This window comes from Aquarana catesbeiana, linkage group LG04 (genome assembly GCF_042186555.1).
Source record: "Aquarana catesbeiana isolate 2022-GZ linkage group LG04, ASM4218655v1, whole genome shotgun sequence".
Lineage (NCBI taxonomy): Eukaryota > Metazoa > Chordata > Amphibia > Anura > Ranidae > Aquarana > Aquarana catesbeiana.
The window spans coordinates 658,927,713-658,954,065 of NC_133327.1; the positions used below are offsets into that span (position 1 = coordinate 658,927,713).

A 26,353-nucleotide genomic window follows, 5' to 3' on the forward strand; every position below is an offset into this window, starting at 1 on the left:
CCTCCGAGTCAGGGGTTGCCGACTGGTAGGCTCAAAGTAAAACAAGTTGTTTGCAGTGACCAAGGTTCTAGTTAGGGATGAGCTTCGTGTTCGAGTCGAACCCATGTTCGACTCGAACATCGTCTGTTCGCCCGTTCGCCGAATTGCGAACGATATGGGCCCTTCGCGCCAAATTCGTGTGGCGCGTCACGGCCCATAATTCACTGCGGCATCGCAGTGCATTGCCGGCTGATGATTGGCCAAGCATGCACTATGACCCGCATGCTTGGCCAATCACAGCGCCCTCTGAAGAGAGAGCCGAAATTGGCCAAAGCCAAGGAGGCTTTGGCCAATTATGGCTCAGGGGATTTAGTACACGCCCCACACTATATAAGGCCGCCTGCACGGCGGCCCTGTGTAGTGTGTGTTCCGGCGTTCATTGAGAGAGAGAGACAGTGACATTTGATTTGAGTTAGATAGATTAGGCAGAACAGTCAGTCAGTTTAGCTGCACTTACAGTGTATTGTGTATATATATATATGTTGCATATATATATATATACACTGTATTCAGTTTAACTAGATCTGTTCCTGTTATCTTCCTACTGACAGGCAGGCTTGTCTTGTTACAGTATTTACAGCTACCTGAAGAAAATTACTGGTGTTCTTTTGATTCTATTAGTACCACAGTCAGGCAGCTAGACTATTTACAGTTAGTGCAGTGCGTCCTGCTGACAGTGTTCAGCTAAACCTACAAGTTAGTGGGGTGCGTCCTGCTCACAGTGTTCAGCTAAACCTACAAGTTAGTGTGGTGCCCTCACAGTGTTCAGCTAAATCTACAAGTTAGTGCGGTGCGTCCTGCTCACAGTGTTCAGCTAAAACTACAAGTTAGTGGGGTGCGTCCTGCTCACAGTGTTCAGCTAAACCTACAAGTTAGTGAGGTACGTCCTGCTCACAGTGTTCAACTAAACCTACAAGTTAGTGGGGTGCGTCCTGCTCACAGTGTTCAGCTAAACCTACAATTTGGTGTAGTGAGACCTCTGCACAGTGTTCATCTAAAGCTACAAGTTAGTGCAGTGCGTCCTGCTCACAGTGTTCAGCTAGATCCGTTCCTGTTATCTTCTTACTGACAGGCAGGCTTGTCTTGTTACAGTATTTACAGCTACCTGAATAAAATTGCTGGTGTTCTTTTGATCCTATTAGTACCACAGTCAGGCAACTAGACTATTTACAGTTAGTGCAGTGCGTCCTGCTCACAGTGTTCAGCTAAACCTACAAGTTGGTGTAGAGAGACCTCTGCACAGTGTTCATCTAAAGCTACAAGTTAGTGCAGTGCGTCCTGCTCACAGTATTCAGCTAAAACTACAAGTTAGTGCTGTGCATCCTGCTCACAGTGTTCAGCTAAAACTACAAGTTAGTGCTGTGCGTCCTGCTCACAGTGTTCAGCTAAACCTACAAGTTGGTGTAGTGAGACCTCTGCACAGTGTTCATCTCAAGCTACAAGTTAGTGCAGTGCGTCCTGCTCACAGTGTTTAGCTAAAACTACAAGTTAGTGCTGTGCGTCCTGCTCAAAGTGTTCAGCTAAAACTACAAGTTAGTGCTGTGCGTCCTGCTCACAGTGTTCAGCTAAACCTACAAGTTGGTGTAGTGAGACCTCTGCACAGTGTTCATCTAAAGCTACAAGTTAGTGCAGTGCGTCCTGCTCACAGTGTTCAGCTAAAACTACAAGTTAGTGCTGTGCGTCCTGCTCACAGTGTTCAGCTAAACCTACAAGTTGGTGTAGTGAGACCTCTGCACAGTGTTCATCTAAAGCTACAAGTTAGTGCAGTGCGTCCTGCTCACAGTGTTCAGCTAAAACTACAAGTTAGTGTGGTGCGTCCACCTCACAGTGTTCAACTAAACCTACAAGTTAGTTTTTTGCGAGCTCTGCACAGTGTTCAGCTAAAGCTACCTGTAGAAGGTTGGTGGTGTTCTCATACTACAGGCAGGCAGTTGATTTTGCTAGCTGCAGTATCAGTATATATATATATATATATATATATATATATATATATATATATATATCCAAGCTTAGTGCAGGTACAGGCCATTAGTATGTCTGGAAGGCCAAGAAGGAGAAGCAGACAGTCACAAGCCAATAAGAGAGGGCAAGCAGGCTCTGTGTCTAGTGCTGGTCGTGGAGACGGTGCATCCTCATCAGCACGTGGCCGTGGGACACGCTTGGCCTTTTTTTCGGCAGCTGGCCATGTTGAGTCGCAACATGCGGAAGACTTGGTCGAGTGGATGACCAAGCCGTCCTCATCCTCCTCATCCTCTCTCACCCATGCCCAGGGTACTTTGTCTGGCAAAGCAGCGGCCTCTTCCCTCGGCTCAATGTCATCAGTGACTCCTTCCCTAGCCCCACCATGTCCTCCTGGGGAGTCCCTCGAACTGTTTGACCACAGTGTTGGGTACATGCTCCAGGAGGATGCCCAGCGTTTGGAAGGCTCTGTTGATGATACTGAGCTCGATGAAGGCAGTAACATGAGCACGGACAGAGGGGGTGCCCAAGAAGGACAGCAATCTGCTGCAGCATACTGCCAGGTTTGCTCCAGTGATGAGGAGGGAGGGGATGATGAGGTCACTGACTCAACGTGGGTGCCTGATAGGAGAGAGGAAGAGGAGGAGGAGGCGGCACATCACCAACGAGGCAGGATGGCCAGGGGCCAGCCTAAGAGCAGCAGATTGACTGCATCACACCCCAAAGCTCCACATGTGCAGGGCGTTGCAGTCTCTGCGCATTATTCAAAAAGTTCTTTGGTATGGGCCTTTTTTGAGACGAGTGCATCAGATCGCACCGCTGCTATTTGCAACATATGTCTCAAGCGTATCTCGCGTGGCCAAAGCATCTCCCGCTTGGGTACCACATGCTTGACCAGACATATGTTGACCTGCCACGCAGTTCGTTGGCAAGCGTATCTAAAAGACCCACACCAAAGAACAAAGAGGACCTCTCCTTGCTCCTCATCAGCTGAGATCTCCAACCCCACTATACCTTCAGTCCTCTTTGAGACCTGCACTGAGAGGAATGAAGGTGTAGAATTAGGTGTGTCACAGCCAAGTACTTGTGGGCAATCTGCTTTTGGTACACTGACGTCAGATTGTACCAGGCAAATTTCCCTGCCCCAGCTGCTGCACCGCCGAAAGAAGTTTGCTCCCAGCCATCCACATGCGCAGCGGTTGAATGCTAGCTTGGCAAAATTGCTAGCACTTCAACTGCTGCCTTTTCAGTTGGTAGACTCTGCCCCCTTCCGTGAGTTTGTGGAATGTGCGGTTCCTCAGTGGCAGGTACCCAAACGCCACTTTTTCTCACGGAAGGCGATTCCGGCTCTCTACCAGCATGTGGAAGGCAATGTCCATGCCTCGCTGGACAGGGCGGTCAGCGGTAAGGTGCATATTACCGCTGACTCATGGTCCAGCAGGCATGGACAGGGATGTTACCTAAGTTTCACGGCGCATTGGGTGACTCGGCTGGCAGCTGGGAAGGATGCAGGACAAGGTGCAGCAGTGTTGGAGGTTGTTCCGCCACCACGCCTCCAAAATGCTAATGATTGTGACACACCTCTCTCCTCCACCCCCTCCTCTTCTTCTTCCTCCATGGCCTCTTCCTGTGCTTTGTCCTCGGAACCAGCAGTGCTCCGTAGCAGTTCAAGGGGCTACGCAAGTACGCAGGCCAAAAGATGCCATGCGGTGCTTGAGCTGGTGCCCTTGGGGGACAGGAGCCACACTGGGGCAGAGGTTCTGTCAGCTTTGCAGGGGCAGGTTCAGAGGTGGTTGACGCCACGCCAACTTAAGGCAGGAATGGTGGTTTGCGACAATGGCACCAACCTCCTCTCTGCCCTCCGACAAGGACAAATGACCCATGTGCCCTGTTTGGCTCACGTCCTTAACTTGGTGGTGCATCGGTTCTTGGGCAGGTACCCGGGCTTACAGGATGTCCTGAGGCAGGCCAGGAAAGTCTGTGTGCATTTCCGCCGGTCATATAATGCCAGTGCTCGGCTGACGGACCTCCAAAAGGAGTTTAACCTGCCCAAGAACCGCCTAATCTGTGACATGCCCACCAGGTGGAACTCAACGTTGGCCATGCTGCAGCGGCTGCACACGCAGCAGAGGGCCATCAATGAGTACCTGTGTGACTATGGCACCAGGACAGGGTCAGGGGAGCTTGTTTTTTTTTCCCCACGCCAGTGGGCCATGATCAGGGATGCATGCACTGTCCTGTCACCATTTGAGGAGGCCACGAGGATGGTGAGCAGTGACAGTGCATGCATCAGTGACACTGTCCCCCTTGTCCACCTGTTGGAACACACACTGCGTGGAATAATGGACAGGGCACTTGAGGCAGAACAGAGGCAGGAAGAGGAGGACTTCCTTAGCTCTCAAGGCCCCCTTTATCCAGACAGTGTTCCTGCGTGCCCGCCGATCACACAGGAAGAGGACAAGGAGGAGGAGGAAGATTGTGTCAGTATGGAGGTGGAGCCTGGCACTCAGCATCAGCAGCAGTCTTTAAGGGATCAGTCCCAAGAAACACATGGACTTGTACGTGGCTGGGAGGAGGTGGCTGCGGACCATGTCGTCCTTAGTGACCCAGAGGACTCCGGACCGAATGCCTCAGCAAACCTACGCTGCATGGCCTCCCTGATCCTGCAAAGCCTGCATAAGGATCCTCGTATTCGTGGTATCAAGGAGAAGGACCAATACTGGCTGGCAACCCTCCTTGATCCATGTTACAAGGGTAAGGTTGCGGACCTTATCTTGCCATCGCAGAGGGAGCAGAGGATGAAACATCTTCGGGAGGCCTTGCAGAAAGGTCTGTGCAACGCGTTCCCAGAGACTGGGAGGTTACAAACTCCTGTTTCTGGACAACGTGTTGCTGAGGCTTCGGTCAGTCAAAGAAGGAGCGATGGAGAAGGTGGCCGTCTGATCGATGCGTTCAGACAATTTTTTGGTCCGCAGCCCCAAGGTATGATCGGTTCCAGCAACCATCGCCAGCATCTGTTTTACATGGTGCAGGAATACCTAGGGGCAAGATCAGACTTGGACACCTTTCCCACCGAAAATCCTCTGGGTTACTGGGTCTTGAGGATGGATCACTGGCCAGAGCTTGCACAGTATGCAATTGAGCTACTGGCCTGTCCTGCATCCAGCGTTCTTTCGGAACGCACATTCAGTGCTGCTGGAGGCGTGGTAACCGATCACAGGGTGCGTCTGTCCACCGACTCGGTCGATCGACTGACCTTCATAAAAATGAATCAGTCTTGGATCACCACCAGCTACCAAGCACCTGATGCTGATGTAACCGAATAATTTTTTTTGAAATCTCAGATCCCTTCAAAGACTGCCTATGCTGATGCTGAGTGACTATCCCTGAGTAATTATCCTCTTCCTCCTCAATCATCACGCTGATAGCTTGTAAGAACATTTTGGGTTCTGGGCGCCACCACCAGTGCCTAAGGCCCAATTTTTCTGCCCCTGTTTAACAGGGGCGTGTAATTACAATTTTTAATGCAATACTTTGCAGCAGGGCTCGTTCCTGCGTTCCAACTAGAGTGTCTGTGAGGGGTTGCAGTGTTGTGGCACCAGCACCAGTGCCTAAGGCCCAATTTTTCTGCCCCTGTTTAACAGGGGCGTGTAATTACAATTTTTGATGCAATACTTTGCAGCAGGGCTCGTTCCTGCGTTCCAACTAGAGTGTCTGTGAGGGGTTGCAGTGTTGTGGCACCAGCACCAGTGCCTAAGGCCCAATTTTTCTGCCCCTGTTTAACAGGGGCGTGTAATTACAATTTTTAATGCAATACTTTGCAGCAGGGCTCGTTCCTGCGTTCCAACTAGAGTGTCTGTGAGGGGTTGCAGTGTTGTGGCACCAGCACCACCACCACCACCACCAAAGGCCCAATTTTTCTGCCCCTGTTCAACAGGGGCATGTAATTACAATTCTTGATCTAATATTTCACAGCAGGGCCCATTTCTGCACCCACCAAGAGCGAGTGAGGACTTACAGTGTTGTGGCACCACCACCACCACCAAAGGCCCAGTTTTTCTGCCCCTGTTCAACAGGGGCATGTAATTACAATTCTTGATCTAATATTTCACAGCAGGGCCCTGTGAGGGCTTACAGTGTTGTGGCCACAACAACACCTAAGGCCCAAATTTCTGCTGAGTATATAGGGCAGGCCCCTACTTTCAAACATCCAACTTACAAACGACTCCTACTTGCAAACAGAAGGAGACAACAGGAAGTGAGATGAAATCTACCCCTAGTAAGGGAAATTCTCTCCTGTAAGAGTTAATATGGGAAAAACATTTCTCCTTTCCACTGATGCTTTCCAATCCTTGTTCCACAAAAAACCCCAAATTCTCAAAAAGCATTTGTCATTGGGACAAAAAGTGAGGTAAAATCTTCTAAAGAGGAGGAAAGACAGCAAAACAAATGTCACAGGGGTGATAACCCTTCCCTGTTTTCCAAAAAGCTTAAAAAAGATTTTTTGGCTGGAGCTAAACACGTTAAAAATGTACCCGTTCAAAATGACAAACAGATTCTACTTAACAACAAACCTACAGTCCCTGTCTTGTTTGCACCGCCTGTATACTGCTGTTCAGAGTATATAGGGCCTGGTGGCCCCACACCTTTCCTTATTTTAATATGGGTGCGCGGTTCCCCTTAATATCCATACAAGACCCAAAGGGCCTGGTAATGGACTGGGGGGTACCCATGCCGTTTGTCTCACTGATTTTCATCCATATTGCCAGGACCGGATATTAAATTAAACCCGCAAGCAGTTTTAAATGAGATTTTTTCCTTTAAAAATGACATTTGGTGCAGGGACTGTTCTAAACACGGGAAACACGCGCCACTTTACAGGCATACTATAGACACCCCCCAGGTACGATATTTAAAGGAATATTTCACTTTTTTTTTTTTTTACTTTAAGCATCATTAAAATCACTGCTCCCGAAAAAACGGCCGTTTTTAAAAGTTTTTTTTGCATTGATACATGTCCCCTGGGGTAGGACCCGGGTCCCCAAACCCTTTTTAGGACAATACCATGCAAATTAGCCTTTAAAATGAGCACTTTTGATTTCGAACGTTCGAGTCCCATAGACGTCAATGGGGTTCTAACGTTCGTGCGAACTTCCAGTCCGTTCGCAGGTTCTGGTGCGAACCGAACCAGGGGGTGTTCGGCTCATCCCTAGTTCTAGTTGTTGGATATTACATTTCCCCTAATAAAGCCAGTATTAAAAGTTTATGGTTATTTATTATTGATTTATGTTAATTTATAAGTTTAATAAATAAGGCCGGAAGGCCATTTACTCCAAGAACTGGTCTGAGTCATTTATGATGTTTTTGGAGGGGTGGGTAATGAGGGGGTAAAAGGAAGAGTACCAGGAGTGTGGGCTTAAGTCCTACAATGTCAAGAAAAACCTTACACACAGCAGGGAGCAATGATGAAGATTCAGCCATAGTGCCCCCTGTGGTGGGATGACTATTGCACAACATAACTGAACTAGAACTTGCAGCAGACTTGCAGAATGTTTGCAAAGAAAGTTGAGTCATGAAATGCAGACTTGATGTAATTGTGCAACAAACTTGAGAAATCAGGAAAGTCTAGCAAAAGCTTAGCAAGTCATTTTTAAACTTGCAGCACAATTGCTTGCTATCTGGGCTGTTTCATAGAAATTAATAATTTTTGATTGATAGATGAATTATTTTATGCAATGACACAGGGTTTATCCTTATATACAGTGTGATTGTTGGATTGAATGTATTTCACACGTGTACAGTAAGGGATTAGGTTAATTGCAGTGGGTTCACTATCACCAGATTGTGGGATTATAGATTTGCACTGCTTGCTTCTTTTTTCTTGCAAAAACTGAGATTTGCATAACTCTGGCTATAGACTTGCCGGGCTCTTGCTGTAAACTTGTGGGACTCTTGCTGTAGACTTGCAGGGCTCTTGCTTGGACTTGCAGGGCTCTTGCTGTAGACTTGCAGGGCTCTTGCTTGGACTTGCAGGGCTCTTGCTGTAGACTTGCGGGGCTCTTGCTTGGACTTGCAGGGCTCTTGCTATAGAGTTGCAGGGCTCTTGCTGTAGACTTGCAGGGCTCTTATTGTAGACTTGCAGGACTCTTGCTTGGACTTGCAGGGCTCTTGCTGTCAGGGGCGGATCCAGAGTCTAGTGTCGGGAGGGGCACTGCCAGAAAATACGTTTTTTTGGGGGCAATTTATCAGGGAAATGGCTGATGTTGGAGCTTCAATCATCACGGCACCATGGTTATTATAGTGTCAGGATGTTTGAAACACATTACTTCTATTATTACATTGTTACAGAAAATGAAATAGTTCAACTCACCATAATGCAGAATCAGTGGGAGCCCCGAGTGTGTCACTTGCCACATCGCCTGCCACCAGATGCAGATTATCACTTGCCACGTCACCTGCCACACGTTGCAATTTGTCCACTATCACCTGCCACACATTGCTGATTCTCCACTTGCCACGTCACCTGCCACAAGTTGTGGATTGTCACTTGCCACGTCACCTGCCACAAGTTGCGGATTGTCCACTTGCCACGTCACCTGCCACAAGCTGCGGATTGTCACTTGCCACGTGTTGCAAATTGTCCACTATCACCTGCCACACATTGCTGATTGTCCACTTGCCACGTCACCTGCCACAAGTTGTGGATTGTCACTTGCCACGTCACCTGTCACACATTCCGGATTTTTCACTTGCCACAAGTTGCGGATTGTCCACTTGCCACGTCACCTGCCACAAGTTGTGGATTGTCACTTGCCACGTCACCTGCCACAAGCTGCGGATTGTCACTTGCCACGTGTTGCAAATTGTCCACTATCACCTGCCACACATTGCTGATTGTCCACTTGCCACGTCACCTGCCACAAGTTGTGGATTGTCACTTGCCACGTCACCTGTCACACATTGCGGATTGTTCACTTGCCACAAGTTGCGGATTGTCCACTTGCCACGTCACCTGCCACAAGTTGTGGATTGTCACTTGCCACGTCACCTGTCACACATTGCGGATTGTTCACTTGCCACAAGTTGCGGATTGTCCACTTGCCACGTCACCTGCCACAAGTTGTGGATTGTCACTTGCCACGTCACCTGTCACACATTGCGGATTGTTCACTTGCCACACATTGCGGATTGTCCACTTGCCACATCACCTGCCACAAGTTGCAGATAGTTACTTTCCTGCTAAGGTGGGGAATGGGGATTGTCAATTCCTGCGTCCCAGTCTGAGTCAGGCAGCAGAGAGATGATGTAATCTCTCTGCTGCCTGCACAGTGAGTGAGGGCAGAACTGCCAGAATGCAGGGCGGGCGCCGGGCGGTGAGAGATGATGTCATCTCTCTGCTCCGCCACCCACTGATTGTCCAGTCCACCCCCCCCCCTGCCAAGCCACCCAGCAGCTTCCCGTCCAGCCCCCCTCTCAGTGTGACTGTACGAGCGCCGTACCTGCACTTACATGACTGTTTAGCTCCGTCTGACCTGTCACAGTCACGTCGGCTTTCAGACTCAAGTCCGAGTCCGACGTGACTCGCTGACGTCACTCGTTGCTAGACGCCAGGCGGCCCTGGCGTTAGCAACGAGTGCAGGGAAGAGGCTCCACCCACCTCCTCCTCCTCCTGGTATCCTGCCATGTCAGTGCGAGTCTCTCTCTCGGCGCCGCTGATCGGCTGATGTGAGAGAGAGACTCGGGTAGAGGCAGCGGCATTGGCACTGGTATCAAGAAATGTCAGTGCTACTATTTCGGGGGGGGCAATTGCCCTGTTGCCCCCCCCCTGGATCCGCCCCTGCTTGCTGTAGACTTGTAGGGCTCTTGCTTGGACTTGCAGGGCTCTTGCTTGGACTTGCAGGGCTCTTGCTTGGACTTGCAGGGCTCTTGCTGTAGACTTGCAGGGCTCTTGCTGTAGACTTGCAGGGCTCTTGCTGTAGACTTGTAGGGCTCTTGCTTGGACTTGCAGGGCTCTTGCTTGGATTTGCAGGGCTCTTGCTTGGACTTGCAGGGCTCTTGCTGTAGACTTGCAGGGCTCTTGCTGTAGACTTGCAGGGCTCTTGCTGTAGACTTGCAGGGCTCTTGCGGTAGACTTGCAGAGCTCTTGCTGTAGACTCACCACTACAACTTCACTCCTGCTAGAGACGTGCCATGCAAATTGCTTCAAATTGGAAATGTGTCAACTAGAACTTGTGCTTTAAGTGCTCTGCAAGTGTACAACTTACCAGGGAAGATGTGCAGCAAGTTAACAAGACTTACAATTCAACACTGCCACAAATTTGTGACAAGTTATCCTTGCTATCTGGGCTTTCACGCCAAGGCCATTTTTTTTATGTAGTCATAGGACACACCCCCGTCATGCCCCCTTAAAGGAGAATTATACAAAAAAAATGATTAGGCCCCATGCACACCAGATGCCGGTGCAAACTCTGCTGAACACATGTTTTTAAAAGCTGAAACCAGTGTTTAGAAACGCCTGTTTTGCCGCGTTTGCCTGCCGCATTTAGCAGCGTTTTACCACATTTGCGTCTAGAAGCGTTTAGTTAAGATAACAAAAACCCTCCCCGAGCACTTTTCTGCAGCAGGGAATGACAATTTGCGACCCGAATTTGGGGCCCAATATCTCGGGGCCACTTGGTGCTACGAACCCCAAATGTTGTGTGCAAACACAGTGGAACTAGTACTACAACATATCCGAAGTTGGGGTTCTTAGCACCAAGTGGCTCCGAGATATGGGGCCCCAAAGTCGGGTCGCAAAATGTCATTCTCTGCTGCAGAAGTGCTTGACATTTTGCGACCCGAATTTGGGGCTCTGTATCTCGGGGCCACTTGGTGCTAGGAACCCCAACTTTAAATATGTTGTAGTGCTAGTTCTACTGTGTTTTCACACCTACTTTGGGGTTCCTGGCACCATGTTGCCCCGAGATATGGGGCCCCAAATTCGGGTCGCAAAATGTCATTCTCTGCTGCAGAAGTGCTTGACATTTTGCGACCCGACTTTGGGGCTCCGTATCTCGGGGCCACTTGGTGCTAGCCGTTATTCGGCTATGGCCCGGTTGGCAACTGGTTAAGCTACAATATTACATCGCTTTTGGTTTAATCTCTACTGGGTGTGGCTGAAAGGTACCTCTCACAGCAGGGCAGGGACAAGGGATGGGCAGAAAGGGCAGCTGCCCTGGGCACTGTGGTATCATGTGAGGTGGTGGGGGGGCACCTCGAGGAGATGGGGGGGGTATTGTGTTGGGAGGGGGAATTTGGAGGGTGGCAGAGAATAAGAATTGATCTAGGAGGGAAAATTAGTAGGGTGTGCTAGGAATGGTGATTTCGGGGGATTTGTGTTGGGAGGGGAGAAAAGGATTTGTGCTAGGAAGGGGGATTTGAGGGTTTGTGCTAGAAGTGGTGATATGGTAGAGGGGAGAGGGAATTTGTGCTAGCAGGGATGATTTGGGGATGTGTATGCTAGAAGTGGAAATTGGGGGGGGGGGGGGGTTGTGCTAGGAGAGGGGATTGGTGGGGGAATTTGTGCTGGGAGGGGGGATTCAGAGTGGGGGGAGGGTATTTGTGCTTGAAGGAGAAATTTGAAGAGTAGTGGTTTTGTGCTAGGAGTGGTGATTTTTTTGGGGTGAGATTTGTGCTGGGGCAGATTTGGAGAGGGAGAGAGAGAGGATTTGAGCTTGGATGGGGGGGAGGGGAGGGCACAGATTTGTGATGGCAGAGGGTATTTCAGCAGGGGGCAGATTTGTATTGGACAGAGGGGGAATTTATGCTTAGAAGGTAAGCAGGCAGATTAGTGCTATTTTTTTTGGAGGGGGTGGGGGGTGACACATAATGCTCATACATCTTGGGGGAAGCCATTGTTTAATATGTTTGCCCTGGGTTCTAGGTCAGTGGTTCTCAACCTCAGTCCTCAAGTACCCCCCAACAGGCCATATTTTGTGAATTTCTAGATAAAATAGCTGTCCAAAATACCAAGCCATTGACTCTAAATTTAAAGCACCTGTGCAAGATAAAGGAAAACCTGAAAACATGACCTGTTGGGGGTACTTGAGGACTGAGGCTGAGAACCACTGCTCTGGATGACCTTGTCCCCTAACAGCATTGCATTAACACATGGAATCGGGTCTGACATGGAGGCACATGTTCATTGTGCAAAGCTTTAGTCAATGTCTAGGCATTCTTCTAACCTGATAAGTATAGAAGGAAAAACATGGACCATTTGTTCCTAAGGACTCATGTACAAGCTAAAACAAACCTTGCTGCCCCGATTAGATTTAATTGCTCAGCCAAGTCTGAATCTCACTAATGGAGGTATGAAAAGTTACTCTACCACTTCATAAGTACTGTATAGAATTTACATGCAAGTTTCTAGCTCAGATAGGACATTACCTTGTCAAATTCACGGAATGCTTCTCTTATATCCTCATCTGAATTTTCGTGATGATTTGCCATTATAGTCAAGAATTCAGGGAAGTCAGTTGTTCCGTTGCCTGTAAAGAGACAAGATCTGTAAGCCTTAGTTCAAACCTGCACCAGAAGAGAGTTTTGGACAATTGGAGAACCAAGTCACTGACACCAATGTTCTAAGAAAGCCACACCCAAACTGGATTTAAATCCTCTTTTTGTAGGTAGAACTGTTTACACGTTATTAAAGGCAGCCAATAGAATATCGATGTCAAAACCAGTTGATCCTGTCCCTCTTACATAATTGATTTGCATTATCTTAAGACAGTATATGCAAACATGGGTGGATTGCTTAATTGTTGTACACACATAAAATAATGTATGCAGTGGTGAAGCTAGACATTCTTTCACCCGGGGCAAAGAATGAGTTTGGCAACCCCCCCTCCCCCCTTCTTACCGGGACAAAGTCAGTCAGTGCCCTGGATGAAGATGCCAACCTGCAGAAAATGCCTAAACAGGCAGCTGCTGCAGGGGGGAAAATTAAATAATCGATTCTAGTATATGCCACCCCTCCTGTCCAGTGTTGCAGGGAAGCACCACAGGAGCATAAGTGGGGTTGCCATTGTGACCCCTGATGCTACGCCCATGGATAGCGGCTTCTCCAGCATTTAGCAATTTGGCAGTGTAAGGCCCCTTTCACAGGGGAGGACCGATCGGGTCCACCGTCAGTTTTTTTTTTTTTAGGCGGTCCTTCCACTGCCCTCTATGGATTGGCCCATGTAAATGGACATGTGTCTGTTGATACCCGCCAACATCCAAACCGATCCTATCTGCTAAAAATAGACAGATAGGGGATCTATTCCCCATCCGTCTGGTGGATCGGATGACAGTTGGATGTAAGCGGACAGACAGTTTGTTTCTCCACCGATCCCTGCTGAAGTGATGGTAGATTTGAATTTGCTGGGGGCAATTTTGTTTTTTAGATTTGGTGAATGATCACCAGATTTGGGGGTAGGTTTGGAGTGTTTACCTTCCAAGTAGGTGCCCCGTGCACATTGTATAAGGTTGCCGCCTGAAGTTCCATCATCCAGATTGAAAAAGGAGCACGGCTGCCGTGTCATCCGCAGTGCGCATGCTCAGAAAATGCGTCGCATGCCAGTGAAGTCACCCATCCTAACCTCTGTAACACCAGTGTTCCAGGCCTCATTTTGAGCCCTTCCCCACCGCAGCCGGCTGTTTACATCAGCGGTGTAGAAGAGAATGGTGACGAGGAAACACAGCGCTCCCCACGCAGGATCGGACCGTCTACTGATGAAACCTTCACGTTCTCACTCTGTTGGGACTTACCAGAAGCCTTTTTTTAACCTCCTAAATGGGAGTTGCCTACTCTAGGGCTCAATAAATTTGTTATACTTCTACAGCCAGCGGCACCTCTCCCTTTTTGTTGTTTACATCTGACTGCCTATAGAGGAAAGTGGGCTGTGTCTGTGCCGCTCTGTATAGGTGGAGTGGACACAGACCTGTCATCCGCCTGCTCAGCAGGGATTGGCGGAGAGATCCCATGCTGAGCAGGCAGATCTGCTGGCGAAGTTCGCCCGTCCATGTGAAAGAGATAATGCAAGCTGGGCAACTGATACAATAGACTAGATTAGGCAGAAAAGTGGGAAAATCTCAGGCCATAGCTGTTGAGTCAGTTGTCTGTCCCTTCCTCCTGTGCTCCTCTGGTCCTCCCGATGCTCCTCTCGTCCCCCCCCCATTCTCCTCTGGTCCCCCCCTGTTCCTCTGGTCCCCTCATGCTCCTCTGTCACCCCCTTCTCCTCTGGTCACAACCTTGCTCCTCTGGTTCCCCCGTGCTCCTCTGGTCCCCCCCCCCCGTTCTCCTCTGGTCTCTCCCTGCTCCTCTGGGTCCCCTGTGCTCCTCTGGTCCCCCTGTGCTCCTCTGGTTCCCCCCTTGCTCCTCTTGTCCCTCCTGTGCTCCTCTGGTTCCCCCTGTGTTCCTCTTGTAATCCCGTGCTCCTCTGGTCCCCCCAAAGTCCTCTGGTCCCCCCTGTGCTTCCTCCCTCCCATGCTCCTCTGTGTCAGAAACCATAAAATCAGACCGAGACAGAAGTACAGTTAAATCACACTCGTTTATTAATAAAAGTAAATAGAAAAAATGTCAAAACATAGCCAGAGTTCAGGAACCGGAACGGATAGTCAGACAAGCCAAACGTCAGGGAGCCAGAGACGAGCATAGTAAAACAGCAAGCAGGATCTGGAGCCAGAAGGGATCTCAGCCAAACAAGTCTTTTAACAGGAGTGCAGGAGATAGTCACTGTGATGTTGACTAAGGCGAAGGCAGAGATTCTCTGGGCTGGACGGCTTATGTAGGCAGGACTGACGTGCAGGATATCATCAACAGCTGATTAACTGTGGCGAGATAGGAGCTGGCAATTAGCCGACAGCTGAGCAGTCAGCTCAGAGAAGGAAGGGCTGAGCCCAGCCCTGACACTCTTGTCCTCCCACGCTCAACTGATTCTCCCTTGCTCCTCAGGTTCCCCCTTGCTCCTCGGGTTCCCCCCTTGCTCCTCTGGTCCCCCTGTGCTCCTCTGTTCCCCCCTTGCTCCATGGATTCCCCCTTGCTCCTCTGATCCCCCCTGTGCTCCTCGGGTTCCCCCTTGCTCCTCAGGTTCCCCCTTTCTCCTCTGTTCCCCCTTGCTCCTCTGATCCACCTGTGTTCCTCTGGTCCCCCTGCTCCTCTGATCCTTTCTGTGCTCCTCTGCTCCCCCCTGTGCTCCTCTGGCCTGGCCCCCCTGTGTTCCTCTGGTCCCCCATGCTTCTCCGTCGCCCCACAAACTTCTATGGTCCCCTCTGTGTTCCTCTGGTCCCCCCTGTGCTCCTCTGCCCTCCCTATGCTCCTCTGCCCCCCGTGTTCCTCTGGTTCCCCCCCTCCTCTACTCTGCCCCCCTTCTCTGGTCTCCCCGCATCGCTCACCTCCTCTCCCTGGCTAGTTGTGCAGTGTGGGCTGAATATTTACAATTTCCTCGGCATGGAGAAGCTTATCATACGATCCAGAAGACAGGCAGCCACACAAGGTTATAATATCCCTGGCACTCATTCTCCTGCTCTTTCCTTTCACCCCTCTCCATCTAGATTCCCCGCGGCTGCAGACAGGAAGGAGAGCGGGAAAAGGAAAGAGCAGGAGAACAAGTGCTAGGGAAGCGTATGTTATAACTGTGTGTCTCTGCCTGTCTTCCGGATCGTATGATGAGCTTCTCCGTGTCGAGGATATTGTCATTATTCAGCCTACACTGCACAACTAGCAAGGGAGAGAAGGTGAGTGCTGCGGGGAGACCAGAGAAGGGGGGGGCAAAGGAGTGGAGGGGGGCAAAAGAAGGCACAGGAACAGGAGTGGCAGCTGAGTCGGCTTTACAGGTACGTACCGATCCCTGTATATTCCTCCTGCAGCAGCTGAATGTTAGCAGGAGGTAGAGGAGGAGAAGCGGCCTTTCAGCTGCTGCAGGAGGATCAGTACCAGCTGCAGCGCCCCTCCCAATGCCGTGCCCAGGGCAGCCTCCCTCCCTCGTTTCGGCCCTGAATGTATGAGAACCCCATGTAATACATAATCTCACAACAAACTGTCAGGATGTGCTGCTCTCTACTGTCTGTAAGTGGCTCTGCTACTTAATGTTCACAGAGATAATTTATGTACATCACTTCCTGTCTCTATGTGTCTGGGTCAGAAACTCTGGAAGGAGGAAGTGGTGAGAGAGACAGAGAACTGAGTCACCTTATCTTATACACACAGGGGCTGCCACTGTTGTTGTATTTTCACCCAGACCAGAATCAGAGACTCTTAGGAAAGTAATCTTATGTTCTAATAGTTTAACTGCACTGTGTATCTAAATCCTTGTGACAAACTTATCTCTGTCCTATTGTTATTATTTCACATGTACAGTGCCAGATAGCTAGGCCTGTGATACTGTATGTATGTATCATGTACCTGGAAGCAGAGCCTAATATGATGAGAAATGCCTCTCTTACACCTCTGACTCTGGGCCCCTGATAGTGTAGACAGGAAGCGCAGGAGTACAGAGTGGTACGAGTGCCTGTAAGTCTTTCTAGCAGCGGGGCAGGTGTCCACGCTGGGCAGAAGTCGTCAGATGGCTCTAATAAGCAGACAGGCAGCTGATACTGGCAACAGCAGACAGAGTAGCAGAGTCAGGCAGGTCAGGTCAGACACAGACAGGATGGATTGGGTACAGGGTACAGGCAGGAGCATGGTTAGGAAACATGCCAGGTCTGGAACTCATCAGTAAAGCAAGAGCCAATGGAGCAGACAGAAGCAGTGGTCAGGGGACAAGCCAGGGTTGGTGCAGGTGGAGTTCAGAGAATGGTCAAGACAAGTGGGATCAGCAACCGGAAACAGGATACAGATTCACAAGGTCACAGGTTACACAGGAGGCTGAAGACAAAGCAGCACTGATCCTGAGCACTGGCCGAGATTAAATAGTGTAGCGCACCTGTGCATGCACGAATATACGCAGGGCATCCATCAGAAATTTTTGGGCCCCTTACACAGCTTTAGACCTTGGCCCAACATTCCCCAGGGCTTGCCTATGGGCTATCCTACCGAATCCGTACACCTGTACGCACTCAGTCCCCTCCCTCAATCCTGTATATTTGTCAGCCCCCTCACACCTGTATATTTGTTAGCCCCCCCGAAGCCTGTATATTTGTCAGCCCCCCTCACACCTGTATATATGTCAGCCCCCCCCCCCGCACACACACCTGTATATATGGCAGCCCCCCCCACACACACACCTGTATATATGGCAGCCCCCTTCACACACACCTGTATATATGTCAGCCCCCCCACACACCTGTATATTTTTCCGCCCGCCCCCAAACCTGTATATATGTCAGCCCCCCTCACACCTGTATATATGTCAACGCCCCCCCACACACCTGTATATATATGTCAGCCTCCCCCCCACACACACACCTGTATATATGTCAGCCACCCCTCCACACACCTGTATATATGTCAGCCACCCCCCCCACACACAAATGTATATATGTCAGTGCTCCCCCACACACCTGTATATATGGCAGCCCCCCCATACACACACACCTGTATATATGGCAGCCCCCCTCACACACACCTGTATATATGTCAGCCCCCCCACGCACCTGTGTATATGTCAGCCCCCCTCACACACCTGTATATATTTCAACACCCCCCACACACCTGTATATATATCAGCGCCCCCCCATGCACCTGTATATATGTCAGCGCCCCCCCCACACACACCTGTAAATATGTCAGCCACCCTTCCACACACACACACCTGTATATATGTCAGCGCCCCCCCCCCCCACACACACACCTGTAAATATGTCAGCCACCCTTCCACACACACACACCTGTATATATGTCAGCGCCCCCCCCCCAAACACACTTGTATATATGTCGGACCCCACACACACATCTGTATATATATAAGCCACTCCTCCACACACCTGTATATATGTCAGCCACCCCCCCCACACACACCTGTATATATGTCAGTGCCCCCACACACACACACCTGTATATATGTCAGCGCCCGCCCCCACACACACCTGTATATTTGTCAGCCCCCCTCACACCTGTATATATGGCAGCCCCCCTCACACACACCAGTATATATGTCAGCCCCCCACACACCTGTATATTTGTCAGCCCCCCATACACATGTATATTTGTCCTCCCCCCCAAAAACATGTGTATATATGTCAGCCCCCCTCACAACTGTATATATGTCAGCCACCCCCACACACACACCTGTATATATGGTAGCCCCCCTTACACACCTGTATATATGTCAGCCCCCCATACACACACCTGTATATATGGCAGCCCCCCATACACACACACACCTGTATATATGGCAGCCCCCCCCACACACACCTGTATATATGGCAGCCCCCCTCGCACACGTGTATATATTTCAGCCCCCCCCACACACACCTGTATATATATCAGCACCCCCCCACACACCTGTATATATGTTAGCGCCCCCACACACCTGTATATATGACAGCGCCCCCCCACACACACACACACCTGTATATATGTCAGCGCCCCCCACACACCTGTATATATGTCAGCCCCCACACACACACACCTGTATATATGTCAGCCAACCCTCCACAGACCTGTGTATATGTCAGCCACCCCCCACACACATCTGTATATATGTCAGCCCCCGACACACACACCTGTATATATGTCAGCCACCCCTCCACACACCTGTATATATGGCAGCCCCCCCTCACACACACCTGTATATATGTCAGCCCCCCCATACACACACACCTGTATATATTGCAGCCCCCTCTCACACACACCTGTATATATGTCAGCCCCCCCACACACCTGTATATATGTCAGCCCCCTCACACACCTGTATATATTTCAGCCCCCCACACACACCTGTATATATGTCAGCCACCCCCCCACACACACCTATATATATGTCAGCCACCCCTCCACACACCTGTATATATGTCAGCCCCCCCCCCACACACACACACACCTGTATATATGGCAGCCCCCCCATACACACACACCTGTATATATGTCAGCCCCCCCACGCACCTGTATATATGTCAGCCCCCTCACACACCTGTATATATTTCAGCCTCCCCCCCACACACACCTGTATATATGTCAACGCCCCCCCACACCTGTATATATGTCAGCCCCCCACACACACATGTATATATGTCAGTGCCCCCCCCCACACATACCTGTATATATGTCAGCCACCCCCCCACCCACACACACCTGTATATATATATCAGCAACCCCCCCCACACCTGTATATATGTCAGCGCCCCCCCCACACACCTGTATATATGTGAGCCACCCCCCCCACACACATACCTGTATATATGGCAGCCCCTCTGTACACACAAGTTTCTGCCCCCCCAACACAAACAGACCCCCTTCCTTTCCTTCACAACCCCTACTTGTAATTTCCTACCTGGTCCCAGCTCGTTTTTACCAAGCTGACATGTTGCTGAGAAGCATAGTACAGGCAGATCACTGTCACACGAGGGGTGCACATGCACATAGTAGCCAGAGGTGGCAGTAAAGAGCTTGATGTCTAAAATCAATGACACGAGAACTGCAGAAACTGTGAGATCATTTCTATACTGCACAGCACGGATCCCCTTCACCAGTCCTGCCTTCTTGTGGCCCGAGCGGGCCCCTCGGGCCCCGGGGCCCCTTGCATTTGTAACAGCTGTACCCCCCGATGGCGGCCCTGAATATACGCATGCGCATATGCATTAGCCAGTGCCCACTTCCTGCGAGGACGAGAAGGAACACGTATTAGCCTGTGCACAGAAGTCCATCCAGAGGAGTTATCTCTTCTATTTGCAAGCCTTTCCTTACAGTATGTAAGGGTCACCCTGTAAGCAGGTTGAAATGCTGGTTGGTGAGACAGCTGCTGCCCCAGCCGAGAGGGAAACAGTTAACCTGTTTGACTGTGTTACGTCAGATTAGGCGATCCATCAGAATTTGTAACGTTAGTGACGTTTCGTCGCCGCCATCTTGCTACACCCCACACTCGTCCCCAGTAAGGATACAGTGAGAAGGCGGCAAGCAGACATCTTGTTACACCCACTGCTGTCTTGCATTTCACACTTATTTTTAACAGTAAACTGAGTTTATATAGTGAAATACAGTACTTAGAACTCCGTCTGACTGTTTAGATGTTGAATTTTAAAAGTAGCGACCTTCTGTCAGATTAGCAACCCTGTGAGATAAACAGGCTTGTGGCTGCTTTTAAAATTCAACATCTAAACAGTCAGGCAGAGTTCTAAGTACTGTATTTCACTATATATACTTAGTTAACTGTTAAAACTAAGTGTAAAATGCAAAACTCTGGTGGGTGTAACAATATGTCCACTTGCGGCCTTCTCACTGTATCCTTACTGTGGATGGGTGCGGGGTGTAGCAAGATGGCGGTGATGGAACGTCACTTCCATTAGAAATTCTGACATGTCGCCTAATCTGATGAAACACCTGCTCTTTCTATTGAACTTTGTCTCTCTCCCCATACTGATAATAAAAGGGGAGAGGGCTCTGTCCAGTCAGACAGTCTGCATGGGAGGGATGACAGAGACAAAACACAACATGTAATCTCCAGCCACATCACAGAGCTGCTGCAGCTGCAGTCACCAGAGTAACAGGATACAGCTTGCCTCTTGGAACCTTCCACATGTAAGGGGATTGCCAGGACCTGAAGTCCTCCCTGAAGAACACCAGTTCTGGAGATATGCCACTGTGGACTCTGCTGTTTATGGACTCTTGCCTGTGCAGGTATGCTGGGGCAGCCACACACCTGAGTTAGGGATTAGTTTAGAGAAAAGACTGTGCACTTTGTTTTGGAACTGCTATGCTGAAAGTTTCCACTAAAACTGTTGAAACTTTGTCCTAGCCTGGTCTGCAGTTACTTAAAGGGGTATATGGTGGTAATGGCATGGGAGAACAGGGCATGTAATGCACATACACGAGGTGAAGTGGTGACATGCCGTTGCTAGGGGCAACAAGTACAAGAGAAAGAAGATATAACAGCCAGACAGCGTGAGAGCAGTACTGGCAGGGGTGATGGGATCGATTCATAGCCAACCTCCCGAGTAGTCGATGCCCCAGCAACTGGGACTAGATCCATATGGCAGAGACCCTAGGGACCAAGTCGTATAGAACAGAAGAGAAAAGAGTTAAATATGCATGCGCATGGGGTCCGTGCTGGAGCCTGGCAGGACCCTGTTCTATCGCTGGGAGAGAGGTGGCAGAGTCAAGCTGCACTGGTGGAACGGAACACTTCTCTGTGGTGTCTTCTTCAAAATGTCTCATCCTGAGTAGGTGTATGTATTGTGGGACTGGGAGACACCTGTACGATAGTGTCAGGTTATGATACAGAGACACCGGGGTGTACGGCTCACTTCTAAGTTGGTGTACCGCTAATAATGTTGATGTCACATGAACGCGCTCCTGCCTGGTCCTGGGCATTAGCGAACACGTATACCAGAGATCCCAGAGGAAGGAGGAGAGTTAGAAGGAGCGAAAAGGCCCCACCCACAACCTTGCAATCTATTAGTAAGTGAACTTGTTTATTACAATAGAGATTATATGCAGCGCCTGTTATTTTAGTTAACCCTATTTCTTCAGGTCTGGGATTCTATAGCTATGATGTTCATCCGCTGACATCCACTATCCCATAGGGATACATGTAAGTCCGTCTTTCATCTGAAAACGGATGGATGAAAAACGGACATACGGGGGGCAGGAGGCGGAGCCTAGCGGAGCAGACATGCATTGTTAGAGCTCCACACCGCTGAGGAGAGAAGAGAAGAACAAAGCGGAGCCTGCAGGCTCAAAAGGTATCCATTTGAACCTTTTTGCCCCAGGGAACAAACTGTGAAAGTTTGGGCAGGAAATATGGTACTGGGAGGAAACCGTGGCAGAAATAAAAATCACCTCACAAAGAGCTCACAGGCACTCACTGCAGCTGAAGCAGCTCCAGTCACCTCACAAGATACAGCATCAGGGCGCTCTCACAGACAGAAAATGTCACAGCAAGACTCTCCATTTGAGTCAGATACAGAACAAATCCTCTCACAAACTTCTCCACAAGCCTCCTCAGTATCCCCAGTAATATTATTACAATTTGAAAAGATGCTTCATAAGGCTTTAAAACAAACCTCAGACCAAATAACAAAAAGCCTAACCAAAGAAATAAGAGAGCTGGGAAACCGCACCGCAGCTTTAGAAATAAAAATGGATGAAATTGAAATTACAACCCAAGAAAATATAACAGAATTGGAACAATTAAAAAAAGAGAATTTAATACTTCAAACTAAGCTCGAAGATTACGAAAATAGAGCCAGACATTCAAACTTGCGCATAAGGGGAATACCTAAAAATTGTGACAGACCTGCAATCTACTATTACTGCTCTATTACAAGAACTAAAGCCAGATATCCCTATTGAACGTTTAGAACTGGACAGAGTACACAGAGCCCTCACAGCCAAAAAGAAAGATGGACCCCCACGTGATATAATCACAAAATTTCATTATTACAGAACGAAAGAACAAATACTAATTGCTGCAAGAGAAAAAAAGGAACTTAATTTTCAAGGACACAATTATCAAATTTTTGCTGACCTATCCCAACTTACTATTACTAAAAGACGATCCATGAAACCCCAACTAATGGAACTGCAACGCCACAACATTATGTATCAATGGGGCTTCCCCTTTTCAGTCAGATTTAACTACCAAGGTACAATTTACAGAAGCAGATCAGCAGATGAACTACAACAAACCCTTTTAAAATTAAATCTGACAGAACCCACAAGCAGCAACACTCCCACACGCAGAAGAATGGCATCATCTTCACCTTCAGGCAGCACCCAGAAAATTTCAGAACAAAATGGGAATCATCATTCTCACAAAAGAGGCCGTTATGCCACATCATCCATGGACCAAGAAGATTCAATGGACTGACATCCTAATTCCTGATATCTCTTCATTTCTTATACTAAGAGATGGTTCTCTATAAAAAAACCTATATTTATAACTGAATGTAACTGCATTCTGATAGTCACACACTGTGTGGGATCATGTTACATTCCAGTTATATTTCTTATTACTTCTGATTCATATAGCCTTAGAATATATAAGTGAAATAAGGAAATTCTTGTTCAGTTATATATTATCAGGTAATAACAATAGATTTATTACTTTTTAGGACAAATATGTTCAATAATCCAGAAGTAATGGAAGCTTTTTCTTTCTTTTCTTAAAACAAATATATTATTACCTAACTAGTTCCTAGAATTATGTTTATTCTAATCTGAAGCAATACAACCTCAATTTTATGAGTTAACATATCTAAACAGTTACATATGAATAAAATATGTAATTGTTTACTCTAAAAGGGTTAAAATCCCAAAATAATTCAAACTATCTTCATCAATACCAAAGTTATTAACAGTACCTTTCTAACTGAATTATTTAGCCTAGGGCAAGACTAACCATATACAACCACCCTGGAATAAATAATTTCAACAAAAACTATATTCTGCACTCCAATTAATGAAACATCATTTTGATGTCTTTTGACATAGCACTTCTCTCCTGTAAGCGGAAGATCCGTGTACCCCCATTAGCCCTCCTCATTCTCCCAACCATATTATGTGGGAGTGTGACGAAGGCACTTATTCCCCTGAGAGAGATATTTATTCTCTTTCACGGGTAAATTGTGATTACTTGCAAAAAATAATTTATACAATGTATCATCTAATCTCATATGTTTTTTGTTTACTCTTTACTCCAGAATTCACTGGTTTCTTTTCTATCTATTCATCTCTTCAGTCCACACAGGTTGATCTGCGCAGTCAGCTCTGCATAACAAAAAGTAAGTCAAAACTATTTGATCTATTGCCATGGCACCACTGAATATACTTTCCCTGAATGTTCAGGGAATAAATGTCCCTCAAAAAAGGACCAAAGCCTTCCGTACTTTCCATAACAAGAAGGCTCACATAGTATGCCTCCAAGAAACACACTTCACTAAAGATTCTACTCCAAAATATATTTCTCCTTTTTATCAACAAATTTACACGGCTTCTGCCTGTACCAAGCAAAGGGGAACTCTAATTGCATTTCACCGATCCACACCATTCACCTTATCATCAGAAATTAAAGACCTAGAAGGTAGATACCTGATACTCATGGGTTATATAATGGATACAGCAATCACGGTGATTTCCTACTACGCTCCTAACAAACAACCTACACCATTCCTCTCACATATATTACAAGTGATTAATACACACAAAATAGGAACAGTGATAATGTGTGGGGATTCGAACCAGGTCCTCCTCCCATTTCTAGATAAATCACCTTTTACACCATCCAAAATAACCTCTAGATTACCTTTTTCTCAACTTCTTTCCAAATACAATCTGGTAGATTCATGGAGAGAAAGTAACCCAATGAAAAAGAAATTCACTTATTTCTCGCACCCTCATCAAACCTTCACAAGAATAGATCATATTTTTCTAACAATAGGAATGATACCAGAAATTATTGCATCAGATATAATTCCGATTCCGTGGTCTGACCATAATGCAGTATACACTACTATAGCCTCAGCCATACCAAAAGCGCATGACCCAACGTGGTACTTACCGGACATAATGCTCAAACACCCACTACATCAGATGGCCATTGAACAAGCTTTAAAGGAATACATATCAATTAATAATACAACAGACATCTCCCCAATAACACTGTGGGAAGCTCATAAGCCTGTCTTGCGTGGTACAATACAAAGACAAATGGCACTATTTAAACGGGAACGCAAAAATCTAGCAAAAAAACTAGAACTCAATTTTAATGCAGCCTACATATCATTTCAAGATAATCCATCTCAGAGTACAAAATCTCATCTGGAAAAATCTAGATTGGAATACGATCTATTTCTCACTGAGTCAGTTGATAAATCCCTCAAACGCTCCAAACACAATTTCTACATGGATACAAACAAACCAGGTACATATTTGGCTCGGGCATTAAATTTAACTAACAAATCTTTCAAACCAATACGTTTGAAATTATCAAAAAATGTTTACACTTGTAATCCAGTTAAAATAGTCCATAAATTTCACTCACATCTCGCAACTTTATACAAGACAAACAATGAATTTAATCCTACAGAGGCTGAATCCTTCTTCTCAAAAATAACCTTACCTGAGTTATCTCAGAATCAAAAAAGCAGTTTGGATGAGCCTATAACTATAGATGAAGTTGCTAACGCCATAAAAGACCTAAAACTTAACAAAAGACCAGGCCCAGATGGCTACTCAGCTTTATACTATAAAACATTCTCAGAAATACTCTCTCCCATTCTCACTGAAACTTTTAACAAACTTCTAGATGGACATTCTTTTCGGCAAGAAACACTAATGGCAATTGTTTGTATGATCCCAAAACCCCTTTCTGATGATACTTCCTGTGTGAATTATCGACCTATCTCTCTGTTAAACCTCGATATTAAATTATTAGCAAAAATAATAGCAAAACGCCTCAAAAGCATTATAGGAAAATGAATACATAGAGATCAAGTAGGCTTCATGCCAAATAGACAGGCAGGCGATAATATACGCAGGGCAGTGTTATTGGCACATATTGCTAAAAACCGGAAAATCCCTTTATGTTTTCTATCTCTCGATATTAAGAGGGCATTTGACACAGTATCCTGGCAATATATGCAATATTCATTACAAAAATGGGGTTTTGGACCCCACTTTTTAACATGGATCAAAGCATTATATAATAAACCCAAAGCCTATATAAAATATGCTGGATACAAATCTGAAGCCTTTAATATCGAAAGAGGTACCTGACAGGGTTGCCCATTATCTCCCTTATTATTTGCCCTTATACTCGAACCCATGGCCCAATACATCAGAACAAACCAAACTATAACTGGCATTGAAGTAGGAGGTATTACACACAAATTATGTATATTTGCAGACGATATATTACTTTTTCTATCATCACCACAGGTCTCTGGTCCTAACTTAATACCAGCTCTTGATGGATTTGCAGCCCTATCCGGCCTTATGATTAATCCTAAGAAATGCCTAGTGCTTAATATTTTACTCACAAACATGGAATTGATCCCGGCTAGGGCTGCACTCCCATTCACATGGGCAGAAAAATCAATCCCATATCTTGGAATTCATTTAACAGCATCTCATTCTGACTTATTCTCAACCAATTATCCTCCTTTATTAAGACAGATCACAAATCTAATAAAACAATGGTCGCAACTTCCTTTATCCTGGATAGGGAAGATTAATGCAATC

General features: G+C 47.5%; 1 protein-coding gene across 1 annotated transcript in view; it reads right to left on the reverse strand.

The window, feature by feature from the left end:
* Nucleotides 1–26,353, reverse strand: part of LOC141140949 (neo-calmodulin-like) — a 68,278-nt gene that overhangs the window by 16,277 nt on the left and 25,648 nt on the right. Inside the window, exon 3 of the mRNA XM_073628508.1 lies at nt 12,424–12,524. Within this exon, the coding sequence (XP_073484609.1) occupies nt 12,424–12,524 (101 nt within the window). The remainder of the gene's footprint in view (nt 1–12,423; nt 12,525–26,353) is intronic.